This window comes from Ochlerotatus camptorhynchus, unplaced genomic scaffold (genome assembly GCF_037179485.1).
Source record: "Ochlerotatus camptorhynchus isolate MF236.1 unplaced genomic scaffold, CSIRO-AGI_Acam_v1.1 ptg000357l, whole genome shotgun sequence".
NCBI classification, from domain to species: domain Eukaryota; kingdom Metazoa; phylum Arthropoda; class Insecta; order Diptera; family Culicidae; genus Ochlerotatus; species Ochlerotatus camptorhynchus.
Genome location: NW_027040845.1, coordinates 1003631 through 1022366, shown reverse-complemented (window position 1 = coordinate 1022366; position 18736 = coordinate 1003631). Strand labels below are relative to the sequence as shown.

At 39.5% G+C, this 18736-nt stretch overlaps 1 protein-coding gene across 1 annotated transcript; it reads right to left on the bottom strand.

The window, feature by feature from the left end:
• Positions 1–9469: 9469 nt before the first annotated feature.
• Positions 9470–17818, bottom strand: LOC135709281 (uncharacterized). The gene is made up of 6 exons (XM_065231586.1): positions 17474–17818; positions 17288–17416; positions 11099–11229; positions 10886–11035; positions 10719–10821; positions 9470–10663 (listed from the first exon to the last, which is right to left on the bottom strand). The coding sequence occupies exons 1-6, from the start codon at positions 17801–17803 to the stop codon at positions 9470–9472; spliced, it is 2037 nt and encodes a 678-aa protein (XP_065087658.1). The 5' UTR covers positions 17804–17818.
• Between the last annotated feature and the right edge of the window lie 918 nt (positions 17819–18736).

Here is an 18736-nt window from a genome sequence, read left to right as displayed (position 1 = left end):
TTTATTTGATTGACGAATAAATAAATAAATAGGGGGAGGAGGGGCATAGTGAGCATCCCGCAGTTTGGCTTTGGATCTCCAGCTGCATGAAACAAATCAACTGGTAGTAGGTTCAATATCATTATGATATTGATCCTACCACCAACCATTTTTTTTTTCGAACAGCCGGAAGTTCAAGCTGGATGCTCACTATGCCCCACCTGTTCACTATGCCCCTTTTACACCTACTAAAAGCTAAAATAAAGTGGAAGATGACGGGTTCCGTAGGCGGATCCCGATGACGGGCTCCGTAGGCGGATCCCGATGACGGGTTCCGTAGGCGGATCCCGATGACGGGTTCCGTAGACGGATCCCGATGACGGGTTCCGTAGACGGATCCCGATGACGGGTTCCATAGACAGATCCCGATGGGGAAACCGAATACGGATCCCGATGGGGAAACCGAATACGCATCCCGATGGAGATTCCGTAGACGGATCCCGATGGGGATTTCGTAGACGGATTCCGATGGGGAAACCGAATACGAATCCCGATGGGGAAACCGAATACGAATCCCGATGGGGAAACCGAATACGGATCCCGATGGGGAAACCGAATACGGATCCCGATGGGGAAACCGAATACGGATCCCGATGGGGAAACCGAGTACGGGTCCCAATGGGGAATCCGAATACGGATCCCGATGGGGAAACCAAATACGCATCCCGATGGGGATTCCGTAGACGGATCCCGATGGGGATTTCGTAGACGGATCCCAATGGGGAAACTGAATACGAATCCCGATGGGGAAACCGAATACGGATCCCGATGGGAAAACCGAATACGGGTTCCAATGGGGAAACCGAATATGGATCCCGATGGGGATTTCGTAGACGGATCCCGATGAGGATTCGGTTGACGCATCCCGATGGGGAAACCGAATACGGGTTCCAATGGGGAAACCGAATACGGGTCCCAATGAGGAAACCGAATACGGATCCCGATGGGGATTCCGTATACGGATCTCGATGGGGAAACCGAATACGTATCCCGATGGAGAAACCGAATACGGATTCCGATGGGGAAACCGAATACGGGTCTTGATGGGGATTTCGTAGACGGATCCCGATGGGAATTAGCAATAATTTTAAAATCAATCAATAAAATAGAAACTGATTACTGAACTTGGTTTTTATTGAACATCATTGCAATAATTTATGAAAACAACGATGAAACCAAACGATTGACTATCTGACGGGTGCTGGTCGTTGTGATTCCATAACATATGGGGGCTTATTACGGATGTCACTTCACGGTGAAAACTTGTCACTTGTCGTCACGGTGAAGTGATTACCATTTGATTTGTACGGCAATCACGGCTCTTATTATGAGTATCACTTCCTTATCACCGTGTAGTGACACCCGTTATAAGGCCCATGATCTCGATGAAATCAATAATTTTCTGCACTTCTGCTGGCGGACGAATGTTGAAAACAGTGAACACTTTAAATAGAGTGTCCAGCGCGCGGATGGAGTCAATTCCACCGTGGATGAGTTGAGCGTCAACGTAAATGAAGTAATTGTTGCCGTTGAAAATCAGATGGGGCGCCACATCAACGTTAGCATCGACATTTCAGGCAACATACTTCATTAATTGTTCTTGTAAATGTGTTTCAGCATCCTGCAAAAAGAAATGAACGTCTTTTTAACAAAAGCAAAATCTAGTGTAATGGATTTATTACCGAGATACATCGAATTATCGGAGCCGCTAGTTCTGCTTCGAAGTCTGTAGACTCCTCCAAGGAAGATTTTCACATATTTATCACTTTTTTACTAAAACGGAACAGAGGCACTCGACAAGGCACACCAAGTATACCAGCAACGTTACCGAGCAACAAAGATATTTTTCACCCAATATAGGGTAAAAATGTACTCATTTTTGATCCCTGAACAGGTTTCGGAAATGGGTGAAAAAGTTCCCATTATTTGAAATTTTCATTTACGCATTTTTTGACAGCTCCATACATTACCACAAAATGGGTACTTTTTCACCGATTAATGGGTACTCACCAGTTACAGTGTGAATTTCCCTTGTTATGCACGGAAAAATGAGTCTATAGACGAGTGCACGGGTGAACTTTTGTTCATCTACTAAAAAAATTGACACAACAGCGGGGCCCTGTTTACTAAAAATGAACACATGAATAATGCTCGCGTAACATTTGAAAAGGGCCTATCAACTTTTGTAAATAATTTGCTAGGTCCTTTTCACGAGAACCGAAGTACACTCAAAAGATATTCAAATCTAAATAGATTAAAAGCTACGCTAAATCGCAACTCTCCTGACCGACGCATAGCTTTGTACACACTAAGATTTTTTTTTACAGTATACTGTAAATTTTTACCGAATATGGAACAGCTGAACTTTCGGTAATCCATTCGGTAATTTTTCAACTTACAATCCGTTCGGTAAATTTTCTTCGCTTATGGGCTGTCAAAATTTACTGACCTGCGGACTGTAAATTTTACTTAACGATCAGTAAAGTTTACCATAGCGTTCAGTATATGTTTTACCGAATCTACTGTACTTTTTTTTTCAGAATAAATCATAATAATTAGAATTTTTATTGATTAATGATTTGTTTCTTTCATTCACCAACCCAAAAATTCATACGACTATTTACGTTATATAGTCTATTTACCATATATATTTTTATTAGGCATTTCCATATTGCGTTCGTACAAACATAATAAAAAACAGTAATTAAGCCGGATTCAGCAAACAGTGGACTTTTGAGCACTTTTGAGGAGGATATTGAGTTGCCTAACGTCCATGGCGTCTGAAATAAATTGACCCAAAAATGAAAACTAATTAAATTTTCGGTGTAAATTTAACACAATCTAGCAAAAAAAAGTAAAGTACTTACATTCCACAACATAAAACCGAAGAACACTCAACATCGAAATGGCAGCAAAGGTTGTGTTTGACAGTACAAAGTTTACAAATCTGTTCAGTAAGTTTTACGGAAATGCTGTACTTTGTTACAGTTTGTTTTTGTAAAAGATTATTTTTACAGTTCATTCGTTACAATTTTTACCGAATTATGGAATCGCAACCATTTACAGTTTCAATCAGCAAATTTGATTTGCAGTTTTCGGTAAATTTCTGCAAATTACGGGTATTCAGCACTTATGATTGCGGAAAATTGGTAAAATAATATTGATTACAAAGCATTCGGTAAAAAGTATATTTCACCGAACAAATCCAGCAAAAAAAAGTACCGAACAAGATTTAAGAATTTTGGTGTGTATAAAGAAAGAGAATGCACACTTAGTATAAAAATGGTTTACACGAGAATGTGTTTTTTTGGACTTTATACATGCAATGTTTAAAGGAGATTTATTCATTGTGTTGCTAGAGAGGTGATTTTGTTTTGATTTCATTTATACCCCGGACAGACTATGGCTTATATCATGTAATATAGGCTGTCTTGCAATGAGCACTCATACATAGGATTTCCAGTGAAAACTAGATATATGAGTGCTCATTGCAAGACAGCCTATATTACATGATATAAGCCATAGTCTGTCCGGGGTATTATAAATGGATTCCAGATGTTTGAATAAAATTAAAATGACAATCATTTTAAGAGTTTATTTAGATTTGCATAAATGTACAATATTTATTTTGTTGAAGCATGCAAAACTGGAATGAAGGTCACTCGGCTGTTTATAAACATATGTTGGGGCAAATCTAGTTGATCCTCTTTCATCATGAATAGCAACAGCGACGTAATTTGGCTGCCTCCAGATCATCTCCAGATGGTTGATGGTGATAAGTTCAATAATCTTGACAAAGAATTATGTTTTCCAGGGTTTTTGTTTTGTTAGTTGTGGTTTTAACTGCTTTTCAGCAGTTAAAGATTTCCAAAATTGGACGGCACCATCTGAAATCAAATAATAGCAACATATTTTGGAATTAACATTTAGGAAGCTCGAAGAATATAGGGGAAAGTCAGTGAAGACCTAAGAAACACTTACGGGTAGGTCAAGGGGTAAGTCACTCAGCACATTGTGCCGAAATTATATTCGGCACAGCTTGGGAACATCCATCGGCACATTTTCAGCATACCTTCGGCACGATCTTGTAGGCATTAGATTGTTGTAAATAAAATGGGACCACTGCTGGACAAGTGTCATTGAAGTTGTTCAGAACATTACGTGCTGTTTGACTGTATGTTCAGGAACATCTTCTAATTGAATATACCAGAGAAACTCAGACCAGCTGTTCACTTATAGATCTAAATACGAAATGTAGGTTCCAGAGTGGGCTGAAGAGAAAGAGACAGTTGATCAGACCTCATGAGTACCCTTATTTCAAATAATGCTGCAATTCCCACAAAACAAACTAAAGAAGTCTATTCATCACCCTCTATAGTCGGTCTCCAACAGTGCTCTCCATCGGTTCCAACTCTTTCCGGCCGAAAGGCTAGGTTTCTGGTCTGCCTTTGGCTTTGGTTTGCCATTATAAAACACTAAAACACAGGACTTTTATTACCCTATGGATCACAAAACACCGAAATTTCGCACACTCGCCACTTCCCGCGTCATCCTCAATCCGATTTATCCTTGCGATTTCAAACCAAAACATTCAAGGTGTCAGAAATACCGGGTTGCCGGGATGGGTGTTTTACAAACAATCGCAGCTTGCTCTATGACCGGCACAATCGACATACTTGCGGCACACTGACAAAAAAGATGACTCAAGATTGGTGTGCGGAGTGACCTACCCCTTGGGGTAGGTACTGTTGAAGGAACATTTGTAGGGCTGCTTGCTCTCTATGTAGGTTGCTCCCCAAAGGACTGTCCAGCTTCCCTAATAAAAAAATAACCATAAACGAACGATAACCCAAATCATTGAACTATTCCACAAATGGTTTGGATGATACCCAGAACACGTCGTTAAGCAAATTAACCATACAATTTTTATTAGGGAATTGTGCTCCTCCATGGTTTCCTCTTCCTGCAGTCCGGATTCTAAGTTCTGGTTCTGCAGTTGACTGTATTCCAAAAAAGTACTGGACTACTCTGCGAAATTCTTCCAGACGGAACCGGGCCGGTTCAACGGGGGAAAAGCACATCAACGCTACAAATAAATATTCCTGAATCGAACAGTGCTATTTTATAATAACTAATCATACTTACTGAAAGTTTTCTTTCCACAGGTAAAAGAGTTGTACTATACATTTATCACTAAACGTAATCACCGAAACCTTTTCAATGCCATAAGTAGCATTAAAACAAGTTATTCGATGTCATGTATAAATAGAAATCTAAAATTGATTACTTTTTAATCATAGAGATGGGTAAACGAAGCTTAATAAACAAAAGCATAAATTTTATTCTATTTCTACCAAAAGCACTATCAGGAAGGGGAGAATTTCCCCAACCCGATGGTGCTGTTAGTTTGCGTGGGAGTATTCGGTTCGCGCGAAAAATGCTTAACAAGTTTTGTGTACAAAAGTTAATAGGCCCGTTTCAAATGTTACGCGAGCATTATTCATGTGTTCATTTTTGGTAAACAGGGCCCCGCTATTGTGTCAGATGATTGGAAAGAACTCTCGAAAGAACTTACCTGTCACGCTAAGATACATATACCTTAAAGGCGGTAAAGATTACCTAGATATCGGTAAAAATGACTGATAATCGAAGAAAGTGCACATACCTTAATTATCGGTAATCATGGATTACTAATAATTAACGTTACAAATTACCTAAATTACAGTAAAAAATAGCATATTTAAAGTAAAAAGTACCAATTTTTATCGGTTAAAAATACCGATAATTTTTTACCGATAATTTTAGGTAATCGTAGCTACACAGCAAAAAAAAAGTAATATGCATCAACGTAATTCACATGATGTACAGCAAAATGGATGTAATCAAGAAAAGTAGACGTATAATAACATCCATTTGGATGTCATATTACATCGCTCTTTAAATTACACCGAAACAGAGATGCCAGATTGTTTTCTATGCAATTCCGTAAACTTATTCAAATCTACGGACTTCTACAGATTTTTTTTTAGCCGAAGGAGATATTTTTTTTTTAGTTCTATGGTGATATTTTACGTTACATGATAAATCGATGAAAATACTTTGTACTAAAATACTTGTCGGACTACGTGGTCTTATTTAATAAATGTTATTTGTTAACTACAGCAGGACTTGTGTTTTGTGTAGGAATAGGAATTTGAGCGGGGTTCTCTCTGTTTATACTTTTAAGTATGACTATGATTGCCCTGAAAAGAAGCTTTGATATGAATTTTAGTTGGGACATGTTCAGAAATTTAACTCTTTCGGAAAAGCTTGGTGGCCCTGAAAAGGGCATGAATACCATGATACTGTTGCACCTGTTGTTTTTGGCATACTTTCACTGATTGCTTCCCGGGGATCCTTGTTCAGCCATAGCAAGATGTGTGCGTGAGGACTTCCACGAGATTCAACAAATGGGGCCACTTCATCTCATTTGCACTAAGTGTGAGGAACATCGTAGGCTTTCCCAATTGTCGCATCATGGTGAACAAATTCATCTTCCTTTGTTACCAATACTGTACTAAATTCGGTATTGATTTGAGGAAGGATAAATTTCGCTCAAAAGTGCATTGCAAGCCTTCGTAAACTCTAAGGCGTAGAACTTTCATTTTCATGTACAACGAATGTTGTGGTTTGCCCACACGCCTGTCTTGACGACGAGTTTCACTGGATACCATCATGAAATATGTCATCCGAATCCCTGGCTTGAATTTCCGTAGATGGTCAAAACATATGGCAGGAAAAGCTATCTCTTCGCCGTGCTCGTCATATATTAATAACAGATGAACCCTGTTTTGCGCGGGTGTGATCTCCAGACATTTGTTCTTATTCCAAAGGGGCGTTTCCTGTTGCCCAAGCAGCAATTCTGTCTCATTATCCACGGCAATGGTTTGCAGCTCAATGTGAGGATCCACTGCAAGGATTTCAAGACCATCTATGGCGATCTGATCAATTGTGATCCCGTAGCGGCGGTATAGTGGTGTCCTAATCTAATAAGAAAGAACAACATTCAAGCAAAAAGAAAATTATCTAATAACTTTCATATGACACATGTGATTTCGTTCTAATTCCTCAATTTGGTGTCAATTAAACCATTTCTGATTAGAAATGTTATAACTAGGACATCGTTGCTTGCTATTTTCAGAATTCACACAAGCACACATCAGCAGCTCTTATTATGAGAAAAACACAAATACATACATTCGTTACGGCCCTCGGTGACAGTGTCGTATGTCAGGGCCTGTCGTATAACATTGGTACTGTTAGTTGAAAGCTTGTTTTGCAAGTGTCGGAAGCAAAGGCAGTCGATTATCACAGAAAATGTGTCGACTACGGTCGACCGACACGACTTTTATTCGCCTTCACACGGCACCGTCGAAAATTTTTCTCTTCCAGCAAAGATTTACAGTATATTATGGGAACTTTCTCCGGAGTGAAGAGTTTCACGCACAGTCTGACCCCAGACAACCAGAAGTCGTATAACAATGTACTGACTGTATCGTTAATTGCTACGGTTTAAGTCAAAATCGCATATAAGAATGGCATAAATCGAATTATGTTTAAGTTAAATTGTATAGAATGCAAATTTCCGATCTATATGCGATGAATCATTTTTCCGTCGTACTGTATCACAAATTAAATCGGATTACATCGTAAGACTTATCAAAATGAATTTTTTATTACAGATTAAATCGTATATGATGTTAAACCAACTCGCTTAACGTTAAATTAAAATTTGCACGTATATGGCCTCCACGTTTGTACGTATAAGCCATTTATTTGCATTCTATACGAATTGTTTGTTTATATATATGTTTGTATATCATGAAAACAACTTTGAATATACGTGCTTTCTGGTTGTCTGGGACGTTTGCTTACCGGATATTTCATAGGAGATAAAAGCTACAGAGTCGCCGTCAACGCCAATTCTATCAAAAAGCGGATAAGTGAGTAAAAAAAAACGGTGGTATTTTACTTTATGCTTCTTTCCCTTCAGAATCAGATTATACTCTAGACTGTAAAATTCGATTCTGAAGGGAGACGTATACTGAAGAAAAATCCGTAGAAACTGTACCGAATTCCGTAGATTTTGCCTACGGATCCGTATTTCCGTAAAAAATTGTAAAATCCGTAGATCTACGGAGATTTCCGTAGATCTGGCATCTCTGCACCGAAACAAAATTACCATTGTCCATTACGTTGCATCTGTGTAATATTCACATATTAATAACATAATTTTTACACAGAATCAAATGCAACCAAGTCATTCCAAAATAGTTGTGTAATATTACACAAAATTTGTGTTATACCATATAATGTTGATGCTATATTAAATCTCGCAACACTGCCAGACTTCGATCTGGATGATCGGATGTGAATGTACTCCACGCATTGCCAAAGGAAGCCGCAACCTGTAAGTTGAAATATTTTTTACAAATTTTAGTTGATTTATTGACTATTTCGCTTTTATCTTTGCAGAATTGACCTGGATTGACCTGGTTGCAGCAGTTTCACAGAGTCGATGTTATAATAAGAGTCCCGCCAAGAGTGAAGCCAGAAGTACCAATCGAACTGTCAAGCGGGGTACCAAACGAACAAAGTAAATAAACATCATTGTTCCCACAGCCAGTCAACTACAAGTATTGCATTCATTTTTCACTACTAAATGAAAGTCATCCGATGCTAACGCAAAAAATCTGGTTGCCGTTTACTCTGACGAAAAATAAATCCCAAACGCACTTGCTTGTTCGCAACATTTTCTCTTGGCGGGACTCTTAGGCTGTGTTCCATTTGGTGAATTTTCACTTAAATTTGACAGATGGAAAATTTTCAAATAAACCTGCTATTCTAGCAGACTTATTTTTGACAGACAAGGAATCAACTTTGACAGACGCTTTCTCGAAAATCGGCCGATCAACAACAGAGGGATTTTCGAACATCTTAATTTATTTTCAAAGTGTCAAATTTAAGTGAAAATTTTGCAAATGGAACACAGCCTTATTACAACATCGACTCTGCAGTTTCGATGTAATATTCAACAACTTTTTTTGCTGTGTAAGAGTGTTGGCCTTTTGCGAACTTTTTTCTTACCGTGTAAATTAAAAGGCCCCGATAAAGTTGGGCCACCTATTTTGTCGGAGTAATTTTCATAACGGAAATATTTGATTTTTGAATATTTCATAATAAAAGTGAAAAGTAATAAAGTATTCCAACAAACAAAAGTTAATTGATATAAAGTAATAATTTTATTAACGTAAATTTGACGGTAGTGATCGGTTTGGTTTTTGGATTGCATTTAGAAATTTTGTGAATTCATACATGTGATAATAATTTGATGCGACCTTCCAATGATCTTCCGGAAGTCGAACCAGGTAATAATCAACTCAGTGCCAACTTATGGTGCACTCAGTATGTCCTCGAGTTCGTCGCAAACTTCTCCCACGAGTATGTTGATTATGTCCAACAGCAGCTCGGCGTATTTCTGATCCTCTTTGGGAAACACCAAAATACAGCGAGCCATTTCGCGGGCTATGCTTTCCTTCGTTACCGCCGGTTTAGGTAGGCGTAACTTCCGCCGAACAATTTCCAGCCGCATTCGGTCAATCGCTGCCAGGGATCGAATTTCCACGTTCCGATGAATGATTACTTTGAATTTGATCAGGTTTGTCTCCAGAAATCGCCTCTGCCGAACGGTCAGGTGTATCAAGGGGTGTTCATCGGCTGTAACTTGTTTCTCAATGCACGCCGTTACGACGGATGGAATTTCAAGCTCCTCGATGGAAGATGAACAATTCTGCTCGGAATCTACCATATGTCCTACTAGTGAAGTCACGGATGTGACCGGAGTAGGAGGTCGAAGGCGAGATTTTTTAAAGTGTTCTTGTTCGGTTTGAATCTCGTCTACAATTTGAACTCCACCAATGGAGACGCGATGACTCAAGCTTCCCGAACGACTGCCCAGGGAAGAGCGTTTCCAACGTGCATTCCACGGGCCACATAAAGTCGAGTGGCGTTGCTGTCGATCGTCGCATTCGATGCGATTGCGCATTTTAGTTGCCACCTGCTCGATGAGGCAGCACCCGGCCCGTACGATTTGGTCTTTAGTTTGTTCCAGGATTTTCAACAGGGCATCACTTGTGTATTGGATGGTTTGTCGATCCAACGGTAGCTGCTCGGAAGGCATATGGGCAAAGTCGCTGATCAGTTGCCGTGCCGTGTCGATTACCTGGGTGCTGCTGATGGTGGGACTGATGGTCGTGTGGATGCTGTAGGCGATGTTGACGGCGTTTTCCACCGAAGCACGGGACAATTGTCGGTTGAGATCGGGCTGGCGGATTCGAATGCTCTGCCAGGCTTTAAGCATTGCCCGCATGAGGGCAGGTTTGGATCGTTTGTCGTACTTGCTGGCAAGGTTTCGGGTCTTTCTGCTGGTCAGTTGCCGCTCGAAGTGTTCCTGAAGTTGAGCCGATCGTAGCATCCGACGTTGGACGTTTTTCCGCATGTGCTGTAGATAGTTGTGCAGAAGTGTCTGCCGTTCGGCTTCTGCCTGCTGAGTGGAGATGAAAAGCATCTTGTGGCGTTCTTTTTTCTGGGAAAGAGAATGGATTAGTTGACGGATGGCGGTGTTGTTTCTTTGAATTTACCATGATACGTTTTGATTCGCGAAGTCTCTTGTTCATAATAGACATCCGTCGGGCTCGTAGATTGTCCTGATCCCGCAGTCTTCGGTTCAGCCGTAGACGGTACCTGACGAGAATAAATACTATCAGACATTGGGACGATCAATTTCATGAAATTCCGGTGTAATTACGATTTCTTAGATGCCTTCAGCAATGTGTTGTTATAACGGATCTGCAGCATTCGCATATGACCATCCTCCAGATGGGCTTGTTGAGCCTTGTTGCGACATGCTAGAAATGTTTGCAGTTTCTTCTGATATTGTGCAATCGCGTTCAAAGTACTATGGAAAATTTATGTTCTCTAAAGTTATTGGTACTTGACGTTAATGAGTTTAAATAAGTACCTTTGTCGTTTTGCTTCTCTCAGTCCCCAGGCTTTATATCTCTTCCGTTCGCGTTTATCTTCAAATTCGTAGTACTTTTGCATATGAAGTGCAGATTTTTTGTCATGGTATTCATCCCACCAGGATTTGTCCTATCAAAGAGAAATAACAGTTAACTCTCTTCAACTCGATATTGAAGGGTCCATCGAGTTATTGAATAACAATCCCATACACAATCGCTATTTCAGTAGCCATGAAATTAATTTTTACTATACTGCCGATAATCCCATATCAGTCCCATATGGAAAAAAGTAGGCATTGAGAAAATGGCAGTCGAAGAAATGTTATATCAGCGAAAAATATGGCTACTCGAAAAGCAGAACTGTAACTGCACCTCAGGACGATTGAATTTAAGAATGGGACTGATATGCGAGTACTTTGCTTGATGGGACAAACTGACATGATGTTGTTTTCACATTTTTCATGACCAAAGTCCGTAGTTTTATCACATAATATGAAAGTAGATGCCAATTACTGATAGTAGGTAGCGTTACTATCTCAAAATTGACAAATATCCATATGGGGCTGATATGCAATTATAGGCCGTATAGTTCTATAACTCGATATCGAGTTAGTGTACATCAAGTTGTGAAGTTGTATATGACATCATTCGTTAAGCACAGTCCAGACTGAGCAATTGGGTTCTTTAATTTTGAAAAATGTATCGGTTTTTATACATCATCTGAAAGAGCTCCGTTTTCTGAGCACAGTGATATTTTTTCGAACCCACATACTTTCATTTTGATTTTTAAATCAAGATTTGAAGCAAAATAATAGCTTCACTGTTTGACACTAAACTAACAAACTGATAGCTCGCTCCCATATAAAGTGACACCAAGGGGCGCTAATAAGGTGATTTTTGCAAATGTAATCGTACTTATTTAAAATAGTTCCAGTGTACCAAAATTGATGAAATTTGGGGTTTGAGTTCCATTTTTAATGCAGATTAGGAATATGCATTTACCTCAATACCCTTAAAGAACCCAATTATAACATGTTATAACGGTTGTCAAATTATTGCAACACAGAAACCGTCAAGATAGCGCTATAACATGTTATTACTCTGTAGTCTGAACAAGGCATTAGAAGAACTTACATCACGATTTCTTTTTGCTTTCAGATTCTGGTACAACTCGGTAAGTGTTATCCAATTTAAATACAGCATGCTTCTATACATTAATACTCATGATTTGAGATCAGTGGCAGAAATATTAGGATTCCGTCGTCCGAGAAGACTTGGCAAGGTTAGAAATCGTAAGCAACTGAATGTGAAAAGCTGTATCTCGTTACCTACAGCCAATAAATATCGCAAGCCCGCTGAAGAAGAATACTTAAATCACTCCCGAAATTGGATCCCAATAGTCCTTACAATCTGTCATGTATGTTATGTATACGTTTTTTGATGATCAATTCAAGACGAAATCTGAAGATGACGTGCTTTTCCAAGGAATTCCAGGCACAGGCGAAGCACCAGTGTTGACAGAAGATACAAATCATGCGAACAAGCAATGCACATTGGTCCAGAAAAACGAATTTCAGGAAAAATATAAAAAGTGCATTGTAGAGAATATGACAAACATATCGTTCAGTGATGTCAAAAAATCGTTTCTAGCGATCTAATACGCACACACCTGCTACAAGATATTTTGGCATCATCATAAGCTAACGATGAACTCTGACTCTTAACACTAATACGCAGAGAGCATTTCGAACAGTGAGTTACCAAGATCTCAAGAGAGCAAGACGATAACAACATCATTGCTGTGTGCACTCACGATACATTACTTATACTACGCAAGGCTTGTTGTGAGTGTACGCTACAAACTAAAGATCTCAATGCGTACAGCTGAGGACAAGAAGTTGTTCGGATTATGTACAACTGATGAACAACCGTGATCAGATCATGATCAATGCCATAATGATCGTGATTTTTTTTGCTTTTTTCAGTCTGTGAATTAGGAAAGACACATCTATTTGCGTTGGCGGCATTGGTCTTTACGGTGGAGTGAAAAAGAAAGGAACAGTTCATCGTGTTGACAGAACTATCCGATGAACTACCGAGCCAAATGTGCGCTATTTACAGGTGAGGTGCAAGGAAACTAGTCGACTCTTTCATTCTCATCGCGTTCTAAGGCTCTGAACCATTTGGTGGATTATTTTAACTTTTGGTTAAAATTTGACAGATGGAAAGTTATCGATTAACCCTGCTATCCGAGCGTGGTTATTTCTGACAGACAAGAAGTTAAATTTTGACGACCGTGGCTCGAAAACCGGTCGATCGACAGCACGGGGATTTTCGAACATAAGAAATAACTTTCGAAATGTCACTTTTAACTACGAGTTAAATTTAACTCGGCAAATGGTTCACAGCCTAATACAGCAACAAACGTTACGTCACGTCTGTTGCTGCATTCGAAACCGAGAGAACGAAAGAGTCGACTTGTTTGCATCCTCCTCACCTATAGAAACCGCACATTGCCCCGTTTCAGCATTCGTGTTAAAAGTTAGGGTAGGATGGTTCAAAACGCACCCCTGGGGTAAAATGGCCCTGCGCTGTTTTTCATAGCTTTCCGATTGTCAATTCGTGAATTTAACAATCAGCATTGCTAGTTCAGTGCATGAACAAACATTCTGGCACATGATATTTCCAGAATTAGTAATGGGAAAGCAACAAAACCCGCACGGCGTCAGGGGGTGCATAATAGACTGGTCAGCACCTATCTGCTGATGCTTGCTTATAGCGAATTTGTTTATTATACCGTTGCAACCTGGATTGGGTATCAAGTTAGGGTCGGCTTGTTTTCTAGCAAACGTCAGTTTGATTGCTTGGTTTTATAACCTGACATGGGTCGACTTTCGCGCTGAAAAAAAGTTCGGGTTTGCACTGGGTTGGAACTGGTACCAACCTGGGAATAAACAAATTGGCTATTGCTCTGTAATCCCAAACTGCCAAAGAATACTACTCACAGAGAGACACTCACTCTCGTCTCGTGAAATAAGCACATGTTGCGATTTGTGGATATAATGAGCGAAAAGGGTAACTCACTTCTCTGAACTTGACTCAGTCTAACAATGTATTTGTTATCTGTGAGTTGCCTACGCAATAACGTATTTTCAAGGTGGAAGAGGACTACCCAAGTAGCACACTTTCATCACAATAAGTTACAGCAACTTGTTTATGACTGAAATAAGTCGTATATAAGTTTCTAAAATTGATTTGTGACAAGCGTGCTACTAGGGTAATCGTTGGTCGTAGTTTGTACAGATCACGATCTGTACAGTTTACGACAAACTGGAAATCGGATCATGCTCGCTTGATTACTATCACTGATATCGTTTATTATGCAGACATTCATTGGAGAGATTGATATATAGCAGGCGAAATATATCGTTTGTGATAATGAAAATCATCGGTGAGTTCCAGATTCAGCCGCTTGGAATGGATGGTCCAGGTTACGACATACGCATGAAGATGAAGTTTAACAAATAAATTGTGTGTCTTCAAAGAAGGTTTTAGTTTACAAAAGGCGCATCTGATGAAAGGGTCGTCCATAAATTATACTCTTTGAAAATTCTAACTTTATTGACTGACGATTTTTGATATTAAAATGTTCTAAATTGTAGAACATATCATTTCCATAACACTTGCTGAAGACACAAATTTGCTAGTATGCATATAATTTTCATTGATATATGAAACATTCCTTATTTTCGGCATTAAATATTTTGTTTGTTTGTTTTTTTTTTTTCGAAGCCAGAGAAGTTTTTTTATTTTACAAAAACACATCTTTCTAGAAGACAGCAATTCTTGACGCAGTTTTTATTCGCTGTGTTTTCGAAGATTAAATGTCATGATTACCCAAGGGGTAGGTCACTCCGCACACCAATCTTGGGTCAACATTTTTCTCAGTGTTCCGCAAGTGTGCCGATTGTGCCGCTCATAGAGCAAGTTGAGATTTTTTTTGTAAAATACGAATATTATGGTATATTTGGCAACCCGATATTTCTGACAGCTTGAATGTTTTGGCCTGGCTGCTGGGATACGAGTTGACCGATACGATTACGGTGCTGTGTGAAAAGTTCATCTTATTCCTGGCCAACAATCGAGGAGGACATTCCGTCGGTGAAGCTGTTGGTTCGGGATAAGAACGACAAAGACAACATTTGAAAGGGTGATAAAACTACTCTACAAACTCGAGCAAAGTGCATCCTGTGAATGTTCCTGATCAACCAGCAGGAGCAGGATTCATTCCAAAGAATGATATTGACATTGCAGTCCACCGTGGAATCGCTATCCTATATCAAAGTGTATGGACCGATGCGGAATATCCACAGAGCAGTCATGGTTTCCGGACTTTCGAACCGATGTTTTTTGAATACCCCTATACGATTTCCTAGGTGTCCGACATTCTATTAGTTTTAAACACAAGGTAAACAGAAAGAGAGCTACCGGCTCAATGATATGAGTAATTCGTTTTCCTTAAAAATATGCGAATATTAACAATAACAATTTAAGAACAACAATCATTGGCGTAGCTACTGGGGGTGCCAAGAGTGCCTCCAGAATTATCAAACCTCTATGTGGACGGAGCATAATTTCTCACTGTTTGCATCAGCTGTCTTAGATTGGCAGATAATCGAGCCAAAAAATCAACAGCTTTGGCTTCAAGCAAAATGTTGGTGGATGACGTTTCTGCCACCGGAGTGCTCGTACACACCAAATGCTTTACTGAAAAACAGCAAACGATATTTTTACTGAAAACATCAGCTAACATAAACTAACAGCCGGTAAAAGAGCTGTAAAACTGTTAGCATCACAGTCGCAAGTATTTTTGCATTCGTACACCACCATTGAAACCGCAGGAGGAGGAAGAGCTAAAATAACTACAAATAGATAAAATTATGTAGGTAAGGACACTGGCTATATTTAATAAAGCTGACATCCCCAGGTGAAAATAAATTCGATTTACTGAGTTTATTCAGCAAAATGCTGTGAGCTGTCGGAATTTTTTTATTGCTGAAAAATCAGTGAAGTGCTGGAATTTTTGCTGATTACCAGTAAAATTTTGTCATTTTGACAGAAGTTGGAATTGCTGGAAAATTCAGCAGCATTATTTTGCTGGAAAGTTTGCTGATCTTTCATCAAGTCTAAAATCAGCAAAATTCTGCTGAATTTCAGCGATTTAAATTAGGTGTGTAGCCTGGATAGCAACACACCAGTGGGGGTGCTCTAATAATAATAATGAAAATATTTCAAGCTCACAGCCATATTAAGAAATTCCCAGCTATTTTAGGCACACAGATCGATGAAAGCAGCTATTATCTACCTTCTAATATGATAAACACGAGAAGAAACGGTTCTGTACCCAAGTTATTAACGAAAGAGAAAGTCGATTCTCTTTATCGACTTTATCTTTCGTTAATAACTCAGCTGCAAAACCTATCTCTGTTGTATTTGACGTTTTGGACGCTAGATATGAACCTCCTTTATCAAACATTGTGGTAAAATTAGCGTGAAATCTGTTCGCATAGCAGTTGTTAGCAAAAGAGAAAGTCGATAAAGAGAATCGATCAAAGCAGATACGACCATTTGAAATGTTTATCGAGAATGCGACTGAAATTTTAACTGTCAAAATTTCAATAGCACGAAATGCAAAAATGAAGGAAATCTATCAAAATTTATTTTGCTCATCCTTTTCGGTAGTCTGGCAATTGAAACAAGCTGGGATGAAAGCGAGGGGGACGACTCTATCTACGATGCAGGAAATATTGTGTTTTGCTGTGGCTAGCTGCGCGTACACTGAGTTGATAGAAAGAAGATTTATCACGATTTTGAAGATTTCCTGCAAAAAGATGATGCGCGATGCAAGTAGATGCGAGAAATGAAAGAAGATGTTTCAAAGATTTATTGGCTAGTGTGAGATTTTTTGAGCATCTAGAATTGAGATTTAGATGTGTCGCTCCCCTCGGATGAAAGCGTACAATGTGAAAAAATCTTTCGAAATGTCTTTAATGTATTCAGAGACGATAGAAATTTTCATGCGTCGAAGAATAAGTCATAAAATTATTTTTTAGTTTTGAACGAAAAAGCTACCTTAATGTATATGAATAACAACCTGACAACAGATCAAACTTCTGGATCTAACTTACCAACTTCCGAAACTCCTTGCGTAGTTCATGCTTGTGCAGCTTCCACAACAAAGATCGGAACCGATTGAATTCCGCCAGCGTACAAATGACATCACCGTCGTCGTTTATCAACTGCTGCTGTTGTAAAATCTACAAAATCAAATGAAACGTTAAGCTAATTGCCGCTCAAATCGATTTCCAACTCACATTCCTAATCTTCCTATCCCGATAGAAAACCTCAAGATTCAGGTCGTGCAACGGCCGGTAGCGGTGGGAATCATCCCGACCCAGTGGATCGGTCGAATCAAAGCCATAGTCGAGAGGTTTCCGGTCGCATGAGAGGTGCTGTCCCAGGGGACCACGGCTGAAGGTCGGTGGATGTATGGGACACGCATTTGCAGGTAGTTTCTGATCCAGGGTAAGCTTTTCCCACTGTGGTAGACCTCCATGGCGGGGGAGGGCTGCGGCCGGTTTCGGGACCGTTTCCAGCAGCTTGGAATAGGTGGTTGGACGGCGAAGGTGCAGGAATTTTGACATGTTTCTTTGCGGCTGCTAGTTTTGACCTTATCGGACGGTGACATGTGGGTGGGTTGCTTGGATTGAATTCGGCATTGCCGCTAAATTGGCTATGCGGGTTGCCGTCTATTTGGAGTATTTGAGAGCGATATGACTTGTATGCAAGTCTGGTGTTCCGGACATGCGCGTAGGGTGTGGTGAGTTTGGACTGACTAATCTAAGGGGTGTATTATAGACGGTGATAGATAAATTACAAGATTTAGATAAGAGATGCAGAAAAAATAAATACGCAATGTTGCATCACATGGATTGTAAATCAGTGTAACCAAGTCAGTTGAATTTCATGCAATTGAAAATTCGTGAACTGTAGAAAAAGAATCGCTGTGCGAAATATATCCAGCTTTCCACAAACGGCAATAGTGGCCGTGGGACGGAAGAAATTGAACCGACATGCGACTTCAAGTTAAGTGTCAAAAGCTACAGTGAAGTATGCATTTTAAGAACCTTGCAGGGCTCCGTTACCAAGAGAAGAATGTTGGATTCTGTGGCATGTGGTGCTTCTTCTTCTTATTAAAAAAATGTTTGATAATTTTCTAAAGTATCGAATTGTTTTGCTCTTCTTCAGTTAGTCCCATGTTAGTTCCACCGGGGTGCTAAGCAGACATTTTGGTGTAATCTGTTATATGAAATGTCAAATTCACGAATACTACTACACTATTATAAGCTGAGTGGTGCGAAGACGGACCTCAAAATCGAACCACTTTCGAGCTGTCAAATCGAACCACTTTTTTATCATTGTGGTTCGTTGAAATAGATAGAGGTATTGTTATCGTCCAAAATAAAAAATAAATATTTTTCAGTAATGTTTTTGATCTTTTTAAAAACGTGATTCAAAACGACTCAAACAATTACAAAATAACAGTATTATTGCGTATTTTGGACCAAAGTAGACTC